This window comes from Callorhinus ursinus, unplaced genomic scaffold, assembly GCF_003265705.2.
Source record: "Callorhinus ursinus isolate GAN/ISIS: 27379988/994484 unplaced genomic scaffold, GSC_fseal_2.0 scaffold8, whole genome shotgun sequence".
NCBI lineage: Eukaryota > Metazoa > Chordata > Mammalia > Carnivora > Otariidae > Callorhinus > Callorhinus ursinus.
Genome location: NW_027397070.1, coordinates 14,634,280 through 14,654,912, shown reverse-complemented (window position 1 = coordinate 14,654,912; position 20,633 = coordinate 14,634,280). Strand labels below are relative to the sequence as shown.

General features: G+C 36.9%; 1 protein-coding gene across 1 annotated transcript in view; it reads right to left on the bottom strand.

Annotated features, from left to right (window-relative positions):
• TTC6 (tetratricopeptide repeat domain 6) overlaps positions 1-20,633 on the bottom strand; it is a 202,793-nt gene that overhangs the window by 88,118 nt on the left and 94,042 nt on the right. The window contains exons 7-8 of the mRNA XM_025869141.2: positions 14,901-15,042; positions 2,174-2,278 (exon numbers count right to left, since the gene is read on the bottom strand). Coding sequence (XP_025724926.1) covers positions 2,174-2,278; positions 14,901-15,042 — 247 coding nt within the window. The remainder of the gene's footprint in view (positions 1-2,173; positions 2,279-14,900; positions 15,043-20,633) is intronic.

Sequence of the window (20,633 nt, the reverse complement as noted above, 5' to 3'; positions counted from 1 at the left end):
GATGTGTATGTGCATACACACACACACACACACACACACACACACACACACACACACAATGGAATATTACTCAGCCATGAAAAAGAATGAAAGCGTGGCCATTTGCAACAATGTGGCTGGAGCTAGAGAGTATTATGGTAAGTGACATAAGTCAGTCAGAGAAATACCATATGATTTCACTCATATGTGGAATTTAAGAAACAAAATGAACAAAGGAAAAAAAGGGAGAGACAAACCAAGAAACAGACTCTTAACTATAGAGAACAAACTGATGGTTACTGGGGACCGGGTGGGGGGCGGGGGGATGTGTGAAACAGGTGACAGGGGTTAAAGAGCACACTTATCATGATGAGCCCTGAGTAATTTATAGACTCGTTAAGTCACTATATGGTACACTTGAAACCAATATAACACTGTATGTTAACTATACTGGAATTAAAATAAAAAATAAATTAAAACAAATAAAAAACACTGAACAGCCAATCTTTTTTTTCAATGAGTTAAGCATAAATTTGTTCCGATATTCTTCTACATATTTTTGCAAACATTTACATCTTAATGAAGGAAGATATGCTCGAAAGCATATTATACTCAGTGTAGTTTCAAAGAGCTAAGCACAGGACTCTCTTTTTAAAGTTTTTGTTTAAATTCCAGTTAGTTAACATACAGTGTAATATTATAGAAAAGAAAACATTCTAATTGTCAAACAATTACCTTCCCAAAAGGTTCAAATGTTTCCACTGAGTTCTTCTGAATTTTCTAGATTATTTTTATGTTATATTAATTTCAGGGTATTTAAAAAAAATGAAATGTTACCCAATTAACTTTATGAAGCAAGAATAAACCTAATAGGAGAGTCCAACAAAGGAAAAAAAGATACTACATACATATTTCACCATGAATATATATTAAAAATAAAATATTGCCTAACAGAATTCAACATAATATTTAAGCATAATACACCATGACCAAGTAATCTAAAAAATGTAAAGATGTTTCAACATTAACATTCAGAATCGGTCAAATATGAATGTGATTCCATCCCTGCCTTGGTTGCAAGGAAGGTAAAAGGTAAATTGATTATTCCATTTCAAGCAACAGCACATATGGACAGAAATTTTTAATTTAATTTTACCTCTGACTCAATTACACTATTACCCTTCTTATGTTCTCCCTATGATTTCTTCAACGTTTTGTCTTATTGTTTTCCTTTTTTATTTTTTTTTAAGATTTTATTTATTTATCTGACAGAGAGAGACACAGCGAAAGAGGGAACACAAGCAGGGGGAGTGGGAGAGGGAGAGGCAGGCTTCCCACGGAGCAGGGAGCCCGATGCGGGGCTCGATCCCAGGACCCCGGGTTCATGACCTGAGCCGAAGGCAGACACCTAACGACTGAGCCACCCAGGTGCCTCTGTTTTATTGTTTTCTGATATGAGTTTTAGTAAGCTGCCTAAAATCCTGTGCAAATAAAATAATCCTAAGTACCATTAAAAAATTATGCACAATAATGTTCATCACAGAATTGTTTTAAGAGGAAAAAAAATAAAAGGAAGAAAGCGGGGAAAAGAGAAAAGGAGGAGGAAGAAAAATTTTTAACAATGAAAGAAAATGGACCAAAAAAGTGGACAGTAATTGTCTGCAGAAGAATAATAAGTGAACTTGGTTTTCTTCTCTTGACTTTTCTAAGTTTTAAAATAATCAATATAACATAAAATGAGAGCAAACACTCTTTAAGGGAAGAAGAAAAAAGAGCAATAACTGTATTCGGTGATGTTAAGCTTTTTTTAACATTAAACTAACTAAAAGTTCACTTCATTTTTTTAAAAAAATAAGGCAGGTGCTTAACAACTAAGTCACCCAGGTGCCCCTAAAAGTTCACTTTAAAAGCAAATGAAAATGACATGAAGATCTTCTAAACAACCTGAGTAGTTCTATATCTTGAAACTTCAGTCAAATGAACTATTTTTTCAAAAAGAAAACAGAATAATCTTGACTGGCTAAAGTAATGTGGATTAAGTGCAATGCTATAGTACCATCCAGTCATTCTCAATTATGGCAATAGTTGTCTGGCAATTTACACAGCAACTGTCCAGTACAATTTAATGTCATAATCAATTATACAATTTAATTATTAAACAACAACAACAGAGAAAAGTCATTCTGTGTGTTACCTCATATTTTGGATATAGCGTTTCCTTCATAACAGATACTGGAACAGAGAATTTGGGTGGAGTTAGATTCCAAAACAACTTCGTACATCCTGGATAAGCAGACACCTTTGAAAATAAAAAGCTATTAGAAACTAACAAATGATCTCTAGTGTAAAAACCCCAACTCCCATCAAAAGTGTTTCTAGTGGCCTAGATAGGGAGTTAATTGGTACCACAGCCCCTGAAAGTCTGGGAAAGACAACTTTTCATACCCATCAGATTAGCAGAAATGTAAAGTTGGCAATTCTAACTGATGTTGAGAATGTGGGGAAACTACTAGAACCACACTGGAGGCAAACTGGCCATTTCTAGGAAAAGAAAAAATGTACATGCCTTATGACCCAGGAATTTCAATTCCAGCTATATATTTTAAGAAAATTCTTATACATTTCATGAAGAGATATGTACAAGGATGTTCATAGAGCATATGAAATAGCAAAAAACAAAGCCCAATCCAAATGTCCATTAATAGAAAAACAGATGAATAAAATATGGCATAGTCATATAACTAATACTATAAGGTTATTCAAGCCCAAAAATTATAAACCACAGATGGATCTTAGAAGCATACTATTGACAGTATAATAAGTAAATTTTAGAAAGATGCATACAAAATAGTGCCCCATATATAAATGTCTCTAGAACATGCAAAACTATAGTATTTATTGTTTAGTGCCACAAATACATCTATTAAAGTATAAAATCATGGACTAGAAAGACTGCAACTGTAACAGTAACGGCCCTTGAATGAGAAGGAAGGGAAATGGAATTAGAAAAAAGTACAAAACGACTTCTTATTTTTTAAATTTCTTTTACTTTAAAAAATCTGGAACAAGTATGACAAAAAAATTAGCATCAATTCTTGATAAAGTGTCCCCAGGTGTATGTTAGTTTGGTTTCTATAACTGTTTGTTTTTTCAAAATAAAACTTAATCAGGCATAGGTGACTTTTTAGGGAGGTGAAATTATTCTATATGATACTGGAATTGTGGCTATATAACATTATGTGTTTGTCAAAAGCTACTGAACTTTAGAGCACAAAGAGTGAATTTTTGTGTATGTGAATTTTAAAAAATCATTTAGGAAATCAAGAGGAATCCCAGTATGGAATGCAGAATATAACAAAACAACCTAACTGTATTATAAAATATGAAACCACCTCACTGAAGTGGGCGGGGCGGGGGGGGAAGCTGCTGACCTTAGCAGCCTTGGAAACGAGTATAGTCTACAAAAGTAAAGGCAAAAGAAATGGTACATAACACTGTACTTTAGTTGGTGAAGTTGTATACCACAGAAATATGGGTTAATAATTCTGATACTTCTACCCTGGAATTGAACAGTTAAGTAAATGGATGGAAGACGGTAGAAGCCAGGGTTATCGCTGTTTGATTGGGAGTTTAAAGAAAAGCAAGAGAGGAGGTTAGAAGGATCATGTGGTAATGGATTAGAGTTGAAGACATCATTATGAACTCATGTTTAGCTTAATTTAAACATAGATGATCACATATAGAAATATTTACAGGAGTTAGTATACCATACATATTTCCTTGCTGTGTCAGTTGATAAGGCCTGGAAGCAACAATGCCCAGGCACACCTAATGCCTAGATCTTGGTTTCTAATCACATTCTCCAATAAAGGCAACTAGGGTTTCTTATATAAATGGCTGATTCTATGGACTGGGGCAGGAAATATACAAGATGAGCCTGTTTTTAAAAAAAGATCCCACAGTAATGGGATATGTAGAAGGGACATAGGAGACAACCGAAGGAACTTTTAATAACCAAAGCTCAAAATATATTAACAAAATAATAATAAAGTATTATTGGAGTATAACTCAAAGTACAACATAAATATCCACGAGTCATACTGATATAAATAATTGAATGAATAAATAAATAAGAATAGACAAATTTGCACAAATACAGATTAATTTTTTTGTTATACTCTGTTCTTAAGAAGGTAGAGCACAACTCCACATTCCAAACACTACAGTATGGAAACGGGGAAAAAGGGAAACTACACAATGAAGAAACTTGGCAAACACTACCTGAGATGATTAAGGTTCACATCAACAGTGATAACAATGTTGATAATATGTACCTTTGATATGATGTGATTAAAATGGCACTTTACCTCGGTTGTCTTAATTCCAAAATCACATCAGGCAAATCCCAATTGGAGGACATTCTACAAAATATCTGACCACTACCCCCTCAAAGTCTCAGAAACTGTCACAGCCAGGAGAAACCTAAGGCAACTAAATATGACAACTAAATATAATGTGGTATCCTGGATGGGATCCTGGAAAAGAAAATGGACATTATATAAAAACTAAAGAAATGTGAATGAAGTATGGACCTTAGTTAATGATACTGTATAAATATTGGGTCATGGTACTGTAGGCTGTATTAATCTCCTAAGGCTGCCATAACAAATTACCACTGGGTGGTTTAAACTAACAGAAATGTATTCTCTCACTGCTCTGGAGACTAGAAGTCCAAAAGCAAGCTGTAGGAAGGTCCATGCTCCTTTGAAGTTTCTAGGGAAGAATCCTTCCTTGCTTCTTTCTAGCTTCAAGTGGTTGTCATCAGTCCTTGGCATTTCTTAGCTTGCAGCTGCATCATTCCAATCTCTGCCTCTGCTGTCACATGGTCTTCCTCCCTGGGTGTTCGAGCGGCATTTTCCTCTTATAAGGACCCTGTCCTATTGGATTTAGGGCCCACTCTAAATCCAGGATTCATCCCAAGACCCTGAATTATATCTGCAAAGACCCTGTTTCCGATTAAGGTAACATTCACAGGTACTGTGGGTTAGGACTTGAACATATCTCTTTGGGGCCACTATTCAATACAATATTATCATATTAATAACAGGGGAAACAGGACATATAATATATGGGAAACCTCTATACTACCTTTGTAACTTGTCTGTACTCTAAAACAATTCTACAAAATAAAGTTCATTATCAATAAATAATAATAAAGCAAACAATAAAAGACAAAATTATTTTTAAAAATAGTCGGAGGCTTTCGGGTGACTGGATGGCTCAGTCGGTTGAGCGTCCAACTCTTGATTATGGCTCAGGTGGTGATCTTAGGGTCTTGGGATCGAGCCCCATGTTGGGCTGTGCACTCGGTGGGGATTCTGCTGGAGATTCTCTCCCCCTACCCACTCCCCTTCCCCTGAACATGCATGCATGCGCCCTCTTTCTCTCTCAAATGAATGGATAAATCTTTAAAAAAATAGTTGGAGGCATAAAAATTAATCAGGCATTCATGACAAAATCTTCAAGAAAATGTGGTAAGATTCTAAAAATAATGGCTGCTTGAATGCATGGTATTATTGGTAATTATATTTCCATTGACTTTTAATAACACTTACTTGGACTATTCATTTTCCCCCAAAAGATTTTTCACCAGAAAAATGACCTCAAATAATTTTAAAGCATCAATTTGCAAGCATTACTATAGCATTAACTATGAAGCCTTAAGAGTGAAATCTCCTGGAGTATGGATGTTACACACTTTTTAGAGTAATATACAAAGACCTAAACACAGTAAATAAAGATCCACAATTATAAGGTGACATTGAGTCTTGACCACTTTTATGTCTAGTCAGGTATACTTCAACCATTCTATACACTTGATCACATTTCCTAAGTACCAAGAGAGTATTTAGAGAAAAGCAGATTTTGTAGTTTCCAGGTTAATTTGTCCACCATATGAATTCAAAATTAAGTTTCCATCTCACTTGCCCTCTGTTTTGCTGGGCACACTGTATCACTTTATGCTGTATAGACCTAGAGCCAGGAAGTCATTGCTAAAAGATGAATAAAATTTTCCAAAATCAGCTGACAACTCTTCTTCCAAAGATCACCTAGAAATTAAGAAAATTTCAGACTTTCAAACGATAGGACACATACAATACAGTAATTCCTTCCATGTAGTAGATAGATGTCCAGCAGCATAAGCCTCCAGAATAAAATGATTTCCCTAGAAGTAAGCAAGATACAACCCTCCAAGTGGGAAGAGAGAAAAATGTATCACTAAGCAAGCAGAAACTATGCTATTAAGGAAAAGCACAGGTGCACCTTCAGGAGAGAATTTATCAAATTAAATTAGTGAAGAAACACTCATTGTGGTAAATTGATTTCCCCTGCAATTCTCAGAACTTTCTAAGAACAAGGAAAAACGGTTAGAAATGACAGGGTTGGTAGCTGTTGGTACTTAACAGGAGAATCGAGATTGCATAGCAAACTGAATTACTATGAAGCAACAAGCTTGACTCAGTATAATAGCACCTGCACAACCCCTATGGTTACTATGTAATATTACAAGCCAATACAATAACTCACGTTCACACTGAAGAGCCAAAATCAGAATATTCTGTTCAATAAGGGAGAGAGACATGCAAATTAGTTCCTAGGGGTAAATTAAGCTTCATATAAGTGAAACATAAGGATAAATGAGACTTTTCAAAATGTGGTCTGAGACTCTAAAGAGCTCAAGATCTTTACAAAGGGCTTTTCAAGACCTTTGCAATACTTTTCCACAATTGAAAACTATTCACTCAATAATATTTAGAGGCTATTTGCCTTTCCTCTGTGTTGAAATTTGCACTGATGGTTAAAAAACAAAAAAATTGAACAAAACTGATGGCACCTTAGCATGAATCAAGGCAGCTGCTCCTTAAAAGTGCCCACCAGAAAGCAGGAAAAATTGTTAATTTTATTACATCTCAACTTTTAAGCACACATCTTTTTTTAAGTACACATCAATGCGACTAAATGAGAAGTACACATAAAGTGTTCCTGTGGCCACAGTGAAGTAGGATGGTGGTTTTGAGGAAAAACACATGTGCTACTGTTAGAGTTGTGAACTGAACTAGCCACCATTTTCATTTGAGAGGACAAACATCAAACTGTTCATTCAGATGAGTATATGGCAAGCATTATCTTGAAAATGAATGAAGCAATCCTGTCATTTCGAATAAAACCCTTCAGAGTATTTGTGCCAATGAAAAAATTTAAGCTGTTAGCAAAAATGAGAAATTTGGAAAATGTGTGTCTCTCACCATGAGTCTGTCAGGTTCCCAGTGTGTAGGAGTGCGGACAACACCAACTCCATGTTTGGCTCTCCATCTCGTTCATGCCCACGCAAGGACCTCCCTCAGTACCACATGTTCCAGGCCTCATGGAGGTTAATGTATACTCTGACGGGAATGTGGGAAGGCTCACCCTGATCTTCCGTAAAGCGGTGCACGAAAGGCTCCACTTTAGGTAACCAGTAGAGATGACTGGTGCACAGATGGCGTCACTTTAGAGAACTACTCTTTGACCTTATCACCATGCCCCTCGCTCTGTAAAAGGTAAGGGTTAAGGTCCAGATTGGACGGGAGTAGCCGCATAGTACCTGAGTCATTTGTGTGCCCTATCCCTCCTGTCAGCAAGTTACCCTGAATAAAACTGTGTGAATAGTATGCAGTTGTTTGCTTCGTTTTTCAGTCTCAATGTGCCTTCTCAGTCTGGAGGATACTTTACTGTCCCTCCTCCACCTTCTAACACAATGCTAAAATCTTTATCTGATAATATTAAAAATAAGATATTTTGATATTATATATATACTAAAATGTTGATACATTTGAAGAGTTACATAACTCGAACAAATAACCGATGTACAATGTTACAAATCGGGGCGCCTGGGTGGCTCAGTCGTTAAGCGTCTGCCTTCGGCTCGGGTGGTGATCCCAGCGTTCTGGGATCAAGCCCCGCATCAAGCCCCGCATCGGGCTCCCTGCTCACCAGGAGGCCTGCTTCTCCCTCTCCCACTCCCCCTGCTTGTGTTCCCTCTCTCACTGTGTCTCTCTCTGTCAAATAAATAAATAAAATATTTTTTAAAAAATTCACAAATCATAAATGGGTAAAAAATTCACTCAAAGTACAAAACAACAATAGATTTTTTTGTTTTTTCATTTAATTTTATTTTATTATGTTAGTCACCATACATTACATCATTAGTTCTTGATGTAGTGATCCATGCTTCATTGTTTTCGTATAACACCCAGTGCTCCACGCAGTACGCGCCCTCCTTAATACCCATCACCAGGCTAACCCATCCCCCACCCCCCTCCCCTCTAGAACCCTCAGCTTGTTTCTCAGAGTCCATCGTCTCTCATGGTTTGTCCCCCTCCCTCCGATTCCCCCCCTTCATTCTTCCCTTCCTTCTCCTAGTGTCCTCCATGCTCTTCCTTATGTTCCACAAATAAGTGAAACCATATGATAATTGACTTTCTCTGCTGGAGTTATTTCACTTAGCATAATCTCCTCCAGTCCCATCCATGTTGATGTAAAAGTTGGGTATTCATCCTTTCTGATGGCTGAGTAATACTCCATTGTATATATGGACCACATCTTCTTTATCCATTCGTCTGTTGAAGGGCATCTCGGCTCTTTCCACAGTTTGGCTATTGCGGACATTGCTGTGATGGACATTGGGGTGCATATGGCCCTTCTTTTCACTACATCTGTGTCTTTGGGGTAAATACCCAGGAATGCAATTGCTGGCTCATAGGGTAGCTCTATTTTTAATTTTTTGAGGCACCTCCACACTGTTTTCCAAAGTGGCTGTTGCCAACTTGCATTCCCACCAACAGTGTAAGAGGGTTCCCCTTTCTCCCTAACCTCTCCAACATTATAACAATAGATTTTAATGTATCAAGGCATGAATGTCATTGATGTGCCTTTAGCTGTGGGAATTATCACTTAATACATTCTCGTTTAGCTATACAAATTATCACTCAAGATTACCTTTATAACTAAGTTTAGTTGCTCTTTTTTTTGCTCTAATGATCACAATTTTTTAATAAACTTTTTTTATTTTGAGATAATTATAGATTCACATGCAGTTTTAAGAAATAGTAAGAGAGATCCCATCTATCCTTTACCCAGTTTCCCTCAAAGGTAACATCTTGCAAAACTACAGTACAATAACACAGTCAAAATACAAAACATTTTCATCACAAGGATCCCTCATGTTGTCCTTTTATAGACACACTCATCTGACCCCCCCCAACCTGAAACCCTAGAAACCACTAATCTGTCTTCCATTTCTATAATTTTGTTATTTCAAGAATGTTATATAAGGAAACCATACAGTATGTAATCTTTTAAAATTGGCTTTTTCAGTGTAATTCTCTGAAGATTCATCCTTATAGTTGGACATATTAAGAGTTCCTTCCTTTTTATTGCTGAGTGGTAGGTGCATGTTCAGTTTTTTAAAAAGGTGGGGGGAGCACCCGGGTGGCTCAGTTGGTTAAGTGTCTGATTTTGGCTCAGGTCATTATCTCAGGGTCCTGGGATCAAGCCCTGTGTCCATTGGGCTCCACACTCAGTGGGGAGTATGCTTGTCCCTCTGCCCCTCCCCCCTGCTCATGCTTGCTCTCTATCAAACAAATAAAATCTTAAAATATGTGTATATATATATATATATATTTAATCTCTTGAGACTTTCTTGTTGATGCAGTTACTTTTAACTTTATTGTTTAGCTTCCAAATATTTGGAGATTTTTTTGGTTATCTTTGTTATTGTTCTCTAATTTGATTCCATTATGGATTTGCTCTATCTTGGTATATGTCCTTTGGGAACTTGAAAAGAATGTGTGATCCTGCTTTCATTGGGTATAATGTTCTATAATTTCAACTAGATTCTATTGGTTAATGGAGTTTTTGAGTTCTCCTATATCTCTGCTGATTTTCTAAGTGTTTTCATCAATTATTTAGAGAGGTGGTGACATCTCTAACTGTAATTGTGGAATTGCCTATTTCTCATTCCATTTTTTGCTTCATATAGTTTGCAGGTCTGTTCTTTGGTGCACACACTTCTTAAGACTGCTATGTCTTCCTGGCAGATTGACACTTTTATCATAATATAATGCCCCTCTGATAATTTTCTTTGCTTGAAAGTCTGCTTTACCTGATATTAATGATATTAATATTAACTAATAATCTGCTTTTCTTTATGTTTGCATGATACACCTTTTTTTTACACCTTTGTTTTCAACCTCCTATATCATTATATTTGAAGTCAGTTACTTGGGTTATGTTTTTCAGTCTACTCTGCAATCTCCATTCACTTAATTGGTGTATCCAGACAATTTATATTTAACTTGGGGATTTAGTCTAACATTTCATTTTTTGTTTTGTTTGTTCTCTCCGGTATCTTTTGTTTCTCTGTTTTCTTTTTCCTGCCTTACTGTTACCTGGATATATTTTTAAATTCCACTTTTATTTATCTATGGTGTTTTTGAGTGTATCTCTTTATATAGCTTTTTAGTTTTTCTCTAGGAATTACATTATATAAACATAATTTGTCAAAGTCTACAAATGTCATCATTTTACCAGTTCAAGTGATATGAAACCTTACCTCCCTGTATGCCCTTCCCCATTTATAATTATTTTAAACATTTCCTCTATATACATTTAACAACATGATAATTTTGTGCTTCAACTGACAAACATAATTTGGAATACTCAAAAGGTGAAGGAAACTAATGCTTTAATCATATTTTTGCTTTACATGTTTTTGTTCCTTCTAGATATTCCAAGATTTCTTCTTTTTATCATTTTCCTCCTATTTAGAGAACTTCCTCTAGTCATTCTTTTAGGTCAAATCTGCCAGCAACAAATTCTCTTTCCTTTCATCTGAAAACGTCTTGATTCCCCTTCATTCCCAAAGGATATTTTCTCTGGATATAGGACTGATTTCTGGCCTTCCTAGTTTCTGATGAGAAATCCACTGCCATTCAAATTGTTTTTCTCCTATAGATAACATGTTGTTTCTCTCTTGGTGCTTTCAAGGTTTTTTCTATGTCATTACTTCTCAGAAGTTTGACTATTATGTGGCTTAGTACAAATTTCCTTAGATTTTTTCCTGCTTGGGGTTTGCTCAGCTTCCTAAGTATGTTTGCCTTTTTCTAAATTTGGAAAGTTTTCAGCCATTATTTCCTCCTACACATTTTCAGCCACCACCACCTCCTCTTCTTTTTCTTCTCCTTACAGGACTTCAATAACACATATGCTAGATTTTTTATTTATGCCCACAGGTCCCTAAGGACCTGTTCCCACAAGTCTGTAAAAATTTTTTTAATCTATCTCTCTTTGTTGTTCAGACTGGATAAATTCTATTCTTCTATCTTCAAGTTCACTGATTCCTATTCTCCTCCACCCTACTTTTGAGCCCGTCCACTAAGCTTTTAATTTCAATTATATTTTTCAATTCTAAAATGTTTGTGTTTCTTCCCGATGTTTTCAATTTCTTTCCTAAGACTTTCTATTTCTTTTCTGTTTATTTTTGTTATTTGAAGTATAATTGACATATAACATTATATTGGTTTCAAGTGTACAATAAAATGATTTGATATTTGTATATGTTGCAAAATGATCACCACAATAAGTCTAGTCAATATTCATCACCATATATAGTTACACAATTTCTTTTCTTATGAAAAGAAACTTTCAAGATCTACTGTCTAAGCAACTTTCAAATATGCAATGCAGTATTGTTAACTATAGTCTCCATGTTATACATCTCCATTACTTTTTTATTTTATAACTAGAAGCTTGTACATTTCGACTCCTTTCACCCATATCTCCCACCTCCCCACCCCTCATCTCTGTCAACCACCACTCTGTTCTCTGTATCTATGACCTTGTTTTGGAGGTGGTGGGTTGTTTTTAGATTCTGCATATAAGTGAGATCATTTGTCTTTCTCTGTATGGTTATTTCACTTAGCATAATGCCTTCAAAGTCCATCCAAGTTGTCACAAATGGCAAGATTTCATTTTTATGGCTGGATAATATTGCTCTGTGAGTGTGTGCATGCATACGTGTGTGTGTGTGTGTGTGTGTGTGTGTGTGTATGCTGTCACATTTTCTTTATCCATTCATCCATCAGTGGACATTTAAGATGTTTCCATATCGTGGCTATTGTAAATAATGTTGCAATGAACGTGAGGGGGTTGCATGTATCTTTTCTAGTGTTTTCATTTTCTTTGGGCAAATATCCAGAAGTAGGATTGTTGAATCATGTGGTAGTTCTATTTTTAATTTTTTAAGGAAACTGTTTTCCATTGTGGCTGTACCAATTTACATTCCCACCAACAGAGCACAAGGATTCCCTATTCTCCACATCCTCATCGACACTTGTTATTTCTTGTCTTTTTGATGATAGCCATTCTAACAGGTGTGAGGTGATATCTCATTGTGGTTTCAGTTTGCATTTCCCTGATGATTAGTGATGTTGAGCATCCTTTCATGTAGCTGTTGGCCATCTGTATCTTTTCTGGAAAAATTCTACTTAGATCCTCCCATTTTTTAATTGGATTTTTTGGGGGGCTTTGTTTTTGTTCTTGTTTTTTGTTACTGAGTTGTATAAGTTCTTTATATATTTTGGATATTAATGCCTTATCAGATATATGATTTATAAATATTTTCTCCCATTTAGTAGGTTGCCTTTTCATTTTTTTTTTTTTGAGATTTCATTTATTCACTTGAGAAAGAGAAAGAAAGAAAGAGAAATAGAATGAGCAGGACCCTCGGATCGTGACCTGAGCCAAAGGCCCAGAGGCTTAACTGACTAAGACACCCAGGTGCCCCAGTTGCCTTTACATTTTATTGATAGTTTCCTTTGCTGTGCAGAAGCTTTTTAGTTTGACATAATCCTACTTGTTCACTTTTGCTTCTGTTGCCTTTGCTTTTGGTGTTAAATCCAAGAAATCATTGTCGAGACCAATGTCAAGGAGCTTACCATCTGTTTTCTTCTAGGAGTTTTATGGTTTCAGGTTTTACACTCAGGTCTTTAATCCATTTTGAGTTGATTTTTATGTATGGTGTAAGATAGTGGTACAATTTCATTCTTTTCCATGTTGCTGTCCAGTTTTAACACCATTTATTGAAGAGACTGTCCTTTCCCAACTGTATATTCTTGGCTCCTTTGCCAACAATTAATTGACCATGTAAGCATGGGTTTATTACTAGGCTCTCTATTCTGCTCCATGGATCTATGTGTCTGTTTTTATGGTGATACCACACTGTTTTGATTACTAGAACTTTATAATATAGTTTGAAATCAGGGAGCATGATACCTCTAGCTTTGTTCTTTCTCAAGACTGCTTTGGCTATTCAGTATCTTTTGTGGCTCCACACATATTTCAGGATTGTTTGTTCTATTTATGTGAAAAATGCCATTTTACTCTTGATCTTATTTAATGCTTCTGTTTTAGCTGACACTCCACTAGGCTTCCTCTGATACAATCGCAGTGGAGAAGGGGAGATGTGGTCATTACTACTACTTGAGGATAGAATTCCAAGATCCCCATGTGATTGCAAATGACAATATGGAGGAGGAATCTCATTAACACTCTGTTAAGATGAAAGTCCCAGCTCCACATTCAGCCTTCTTTGATTCCACCCTGGCAGGGTGTAAGAGTGCCTCATTATTTTCTGGCAAGAGTAAGGTTTCAATTTCCCAGTAGGCTTTTGATGGTGAGGGTGGGGCCACTTTTTTCTGTGGTATTTAGCTGGAATGGAGCAGTTATTGTCTAAAAATTTTTCTGTCTTGCTTGCCTATCCCTTTCCTGTTTTTTGTGGTTTTTTTTGGCTAAAGAGAGTAGGTTTTTGTTGGAGCTTTTTTTCCTTTGCCAATTTTTTGTTTCTAGGTTAACAGATTTCTCAGCACCAAGTCTAGTATATATGTAGCAAAAAAAGAAAACCCAAGGAACTAACTCACTGCCTTGTCATTTCTTGGGTGCCAAAGTTTCTAGTTAATGTGCTTTGTTCTCCACTTTTCAAGAGGCTTTTATGTTTGTAAATCAGCATTTTTAGTTGTACTTAGCAGGAAGAACAGGGAGGAGTAAAAGTACTTTTTCTCCATCTTCCCCAGAAGTACAAGGCTTGCAACAACTTTCAAGAAACTACTACTTAAGTTTTGGTATATTATCTAAAAAATATATCCATAATTACATTAAAAATATATTAAAATAATATTTTCCAACTACGCAGCTGTGTGAGACCAGAATTTTCCTCGTATGTTTCAACCAAAACAACCTACCACAAAATTGAATGCAGAAGCAGACAGCCATCTTCCAGTAAGCCACACATTAAAGAGATTGCAAAACATGTGAAACAACCCTAGTTTTCTCCTTAAATTTTTTGTTTTCAAAAATATAATTATTTTTCATAAAAACACATTTTATGCTAATATTTTGTTACTGTTATTTTTAGAAAATAAACACTTAGCATTTTCTCAGTTTTAATTCCCAATATTTGTAAATGTCAATAGATATAACCCACACAGGGGCACCTGGGTGGCTCAGTTGATTAAGTGTCTGCCTTCGGCTTGGGTCATGATCCCTGGGTCCTGGCATCGAGCTCTGTGTCCAGCTCCCAGCTCAGCAGAGAGCCTGCTTCTCCCTCTCCCCCAGCCCCCACTCATGCACGTGTTCTCTCTCTCTCTCTCTCTCTCTCTCTCTCTCTCTCAAATAAACAAATAAAATCTTTTTTAAAAAGATATAACCCACATAAATAATTATTGAGGTCCTCAGTGACTCCTAAGATTATAAAAAGGGTCCTGAAACCAAAAAGTTTGAGAACTGTAAGATAGAGAAAAGTAATATTTAAAGGAAGTTCTTACTTCCTCTCCCAAGAGTTGTAGGTATGGTTTGTGAGCAAGCTGTCTAGGTCTTTGTGTCAAATGAGGTAGTACCACTGGTGGTGGTGGGAGAACAGGAACACATTCTTGATTGCGATCCATAACAGGAATTCCTTGCAGTATTCTACAGTATGATAAAAACAATACATTGGTTTTTTAGGTCACTGATGAGTCTCATTTCATATCTCTGCTGAAATAAACACGTTAACATTTGATATCTATACTAGGCAGAAATAGTGCAGAAGTCAGATAATTAGAAATGGGAAATAATTCAAAATAATTTCTCTTTGGTTCTGTATACATTTTAGTAGTAACCTTTATGATGATTTTATTATATTAAAATAAGAAATTCACACTGTGAAAGCTTAATTACAAAAGAAGTAAAAAGGTCTCTACTTTCTGATCATTGACCTGTTCCCCACTCCAGGCCCACAGGAAATGGTCTCATTTCTTAGAGTGAGGTAAAGTGTCAGCCCAAGCAGAACTGCCTTCTCACAGTGAAGTTTTCTCTTCTTGAATCATATCTTGCCAGGATGAACCAAAAAACTATGGCATTAAGTCTTCCCCTCTAGGCTACACACTATACATATATGTTAAGATATACATGAGATACAAAACTTATAAGCAAAGGCCTTAATTAAGCCAAAGAGATGAGTTAAATGAAAATTTGAAGGCAAAATGTGTTATTTATGATTGACTTACAAACTGCTTTAAAATAACATTAATTGTGTATTAAATTGTGTATTAATTTGTACTAATTTTTGCACTTGCTATAAAAGAACTATAAAATGAGTACAAAATGGGCCTGCACCGACAATGGCTGTATCAGTTTCACGTGGAAGTATTTAGAGCCAATGGTCCCTCTTTTTGATATACCATTATATGAACAATCACTTTATGAGCCATGAAATGTGAAGACTAAGAGTACACAAAGCACCCAACTGACCTTAGTTACTTAATAAGATGCTGAAACCCTCAGATCCTATCAGATCCTACCATACCTGCTCTTAAAGAAACAGGCCCACCCAAAGCTAGGCTTGTGGAGATAGGGCTTGCCAAAGTAGAGTCATGGAGAAAAGCCTCCTAGCTCAACTAGTCAAATATTTTAATTCAAAGAGAAGATAAAGTTCAACTGCCATTATGGTGAATATAGTAGACTGCCCCTCAACTCCCAAATTATCCTCCTTCTAATGTGCTTTCTTGAACTACTGAGGTAAAACTCTCCAGCAGCCAGTGTCCTAGATGTGACTTAGGATCCTCTAATCAGATGCACTCACTTACAATTTGGAAGGCAGAAGGTTCCCATGTTTTTGTTGGCAAACAGTTATGGCAACATTGAGGTCTACTGTAGCAGTGTTTCAGTTAATAGTACTTTGTAGGTTGCCTTTCCTTTTTTGGTGGGGGTGGGGGGGCAGTGAGCATATCAAACAGAAATACTGTGGTTCCAGAGTCAAAAGCGGGACAGTAGAGGCCACTGGATCCCTGAATCGGAACTAAGGTGTTATGTTGCCAGTACTGGCTTCCAGATTTACCACCTTCCTGACTATACTAGAAGGAGCAGCTCCCTTGGCAGCCAGTTAAGCGTGTTTTGTGAGTAATCTCTGGAAGCCCTTCCTGCCTAGAGCCCATTTTCCCAATCCTTCCATTGATTTTATAAGCATCAAATTCTCATTACTAACTCCCTTTTTGCTTAAAATAACTAAAAATATTTGTTTTCTTCAACTGAATCCTGACTGATACATATAGGAAAAACAAAGAACAGGGCAAAGTCTGTTGGTTGCAATAATGAGCCAAGAAAGCACATACGTCAAGATCAGTAAAGTATTTCTAAGATCCGGAAGGAGAGGTGTGACCTTAAGAAGCCATCTTGAGATACTGCTATAATTTTATCTAGCTCTATACCAAAAACAAGGTAGTAAGAGTCATTCCCATCTTATTGTCTTTCTACATTCCAAATGTTCACTAAAGAAACAGACATTCTGGTTGACAGGAAGAGAAGTGAAAGAAGCCATTGGATATTTTAGAATGAATAGCTGTGCTCTGGTAGATGTGTGCAGAGAAGCTTAGTGAAAGCGTATGCAAGATTAGCAACTGGTTCTGTATGACAAAAATGAATTATTTGAAAATTTTCTCCAGACTTTCCCTACTTCTTTCTTTATTTCCAGAGAGAAAAACTTAATCCTTTGGAAAACACCATTTCAGATGGAAAATCTCTTCATAACCAACGTCTCCTTCACTCCCAGCAGTAATCACTGGTTCTGCTCCTTCTCCTTCCATGGTGTCTGTCCTGTCCATTGGATTTTCTCTCATCTGAGTCCTATGAGATCATCTTTACTAGCCCCTTACCATAGACTCTCCCTCCTCCAATCCATGCCATATACCCTGCCAGAGGTGTCACCAGTCACCCCTTTCCAAATACTTTAATGACTACACACACTGTATAAACTCAAGTTCCTGAACCCCACATTCAGGCTCCTCCACAGTCTGGGCACCATCTACTTGCCAATCCCACTTCCCTTCCCTAACTCCTGGCTGAACCTACATTCACTATACAAAAGGTGCCTAAGGGGCCAAGATTACTAAGGGGCAGTAGGGAAGACAGGCAAACCAAATGACAATACAGTGTGGCTATAAAAAATGATGAAAAGAAGACTTTCAGATCACAACTCCCTCATGACACCTTTATAAATCCCCCTCTACCCAGTCAAAATTCATCTTTCCTTCCCTAGTTTTCCTGCTGCATTTGATCTGATCTTTCATTGTAGAATATACTACTTCTAATTCTGTGTATCTTTTTCACAGTAGACATAGACTGGTCTGAAGAAAAAGGGAGTCTTACTCATTTTCTTTCTTCTGTGGAGGCAAATGTAGTAAGTACTGAATAAGAATTGTTGTATTTTGGCTCAGCACGAAAAGTCTCACAGCCAAAGCCAGTCCCACACTCTGTCCTGGGACACTGAGAATCACAGGTACTGTGGTGGTTCTCAAAGGGTGTTCCCTAACCAGCATCATTAACATCACATGGAAACATGCTAGGAAATGCAAACTCTTGGACCCCCATTATACTCAATGAATCAGAATCTCATGGTGGACCTGTTCATCTGTGTTTTAACCAGCCCTGCAGGCGACTCTGATGTACACTTAAGTGTGAAAACCACTGATGTACTAAAGTCTTTCCTAAAACAGCCTGATCATAAGAATATTCTGGGAGGTTGTCAAATCTATGGCTTCCCAGATTCCTCCTCTAGAGATTCTGATTCAGTGGGTTAGGGATAGAGCCTAGGAATTTATACACTTATCATAGACTCCAAGTGGTCCTTATCGGTGGGGGGGGGGGGGGGGGGGGGGCCAAAAAAAAGCGGAGCCTAAAATGCACTGATATAGTGAGAAGAGCTAGCTTTTGGAATGAGGCTAAAAACCAGGATTTTAGCCCCACTTTGGGCACTTGGTGTTCTATGTGGGGTAGGTCACTTTTCCTTCCTAGGTCTGTTTCTTCCTCTATCTACAGCAACAGTGATCAGGTCTTTCAGGGTCTAATGCTTCTAAATAACATGTGAGAGTTTACACATAGTGCATGCTCACTAAGTGGTTGATATTATAATTATTATTGCTTTTATTGGGGGTATTGAATGAAGGAAACATGCCTACCTCTCTCAGAGTGAGTTAAACCTCTTTCCTTGTCTCCTATGGGCCAGAGATATAAAATGTATTTCTTATTGTAGATTGCTATCAAAGAAGCTTAGAAAACATTTGCTCTAAGCTGTGAGTACTCTTTTAAAATCTCTGCATACTGGGGCGCCTGGGTGGCTCAGTGGTTAATCGTCTGCCTTCGGCTCAGGTCATGATCCCAGGGTCCTGGGATCAAGCCCCGCATTGAGCCCTGCATCGGGCTCCCTGCTCAGTGAGAAGCCTGCTTCTTCTTCTCCCACTCCCCTTGCTTGTGTTCCCTCTCTCGCTGTCTCTCTCTCGCTCTGTCAAATAAATAAAATCTTTAAAAAATAAAAATAAAATCTCTGCATACATACTCTATGAGCTACATAAAAGTGAACATGAGCTCCATCCTTTGATGCATAGAGAAAGGGTCTTCCTCCAGCACCCTTCTACCCTCCTCCATGTTACTCTAACACAGAAGTCCCCCCATGACATCTTTGCTATCCCTTCCTTAGTGAATTTATCTTTCTCCTTGGGGTACAAAACCTGGAAGAGGCTTCACAGGATGGAGCTCACAGTTGCTTTTATACAACTCAAAGAAGATGTGTACAGGGATATTTTAAGAATGTTCATGTGTAAAGTTTTGCCAAAATAATACTTACATGCAATAGAGTATTCTATTCTACACAACAGTTTTTTCAAGTGCTTGCAGCAAGCCACAAAATTGATTTCACAGCCCCTTATTGGGTCACAATCTACAATTTAGTTAATAGTAACTTACAAAGAATGTTGTTGGCAAAGCAAACTCCTAGATCTAGAAAAAACTTTAAGGGTTTGTCTTCTTGAAGATTACAAATAATTTTCTTTAGTATAGTCTTCAAAATTTGTAGAAGTAATGAACACTTTGAATACTTTTTAAAAATTCAGGGAATATAGGCTTAATAAAATAATAAATCTAAAGAAGAATAAGAATAAAACTATATAGATTTTCTTTTATTACAAAATATGATTAAGGAAGTGGATTTTATTTTTAATCATTGTAACTTCATTGTTACATGCAAACAGTGACATCTGGTGGAATGACATTGCTTTGCTTTAAAAAAAATTTCGGCTTTCACATATTGAGTTATGAAATCAGATAAATGTCCAAATAATTCCTTTTTTTATACTTCCATATAAAATCAAAAATACACTAATCTAATATCTCATGAAACATTGATAGTGCATAATAAAATGACTTCTGTAATCCCAATCTGTATTTTTTAAATATGCTTAAGGCTTACCTAGGTATAAGGGTTATTTATCAAAAAATGAATATAATAGAAGTCTAATTGAGGTTACTGTTGATTCTACTTCTAACTCTGCCACCAACTGTGATTTGGAGTGTGAAATTTACCCTCAGTTTCCTCATCCATAAATATGAGAAGTTTAGGCTAGGAGAAGGGTCAGATCCTTGTGCTTCTGTGACATATCCCCAGCTAGACCTCAGACAGGAATTAAGTCTTATGTGCTTTGTGTATCTTGGGTCATTGTCTGGATTATGTAGCAAGGAACAAGGCTAACTAAGGTATGGGGGTGGGGCCAAGATTAAACCTAACCATTGAGGAATGGAAGACAATGCAGGAAATGGGGCATAGCGGGGAAAAGTCAGTTCCAGATACCCACATTGGAAGGAAATATAGAGCAGAAGATAGAACACAATATTCCAAACATAGGACAGACCACAGGTGGTAGTGGACTAGAAGTGGCATCAGAAAATTCTGGCTTCGGACAATGGCACGTTCTAGTGGGGGGCAACCGGTAATGGGTTGCCAGGCAGTATTCAGTGAAAGCTTTCAGTAATTAAGCAATTAATATCAGAGAAGTCTACCACAGTTAGCAAGGCCCCAGCCTTGGCCCAGTACTCAGAAATAGGATTTCAGTTGGCAAGAGGGAACAAGCAATGTAAGAACCTCCACCCTAATATAAGCAGAAGCCCTGCTTCCAATGTTGGGTTGCAATGGATCAAATATAAAACAGCAGGGTTAAGTAAAATAAGAATATCTCAAATTACTCAACTAGAGC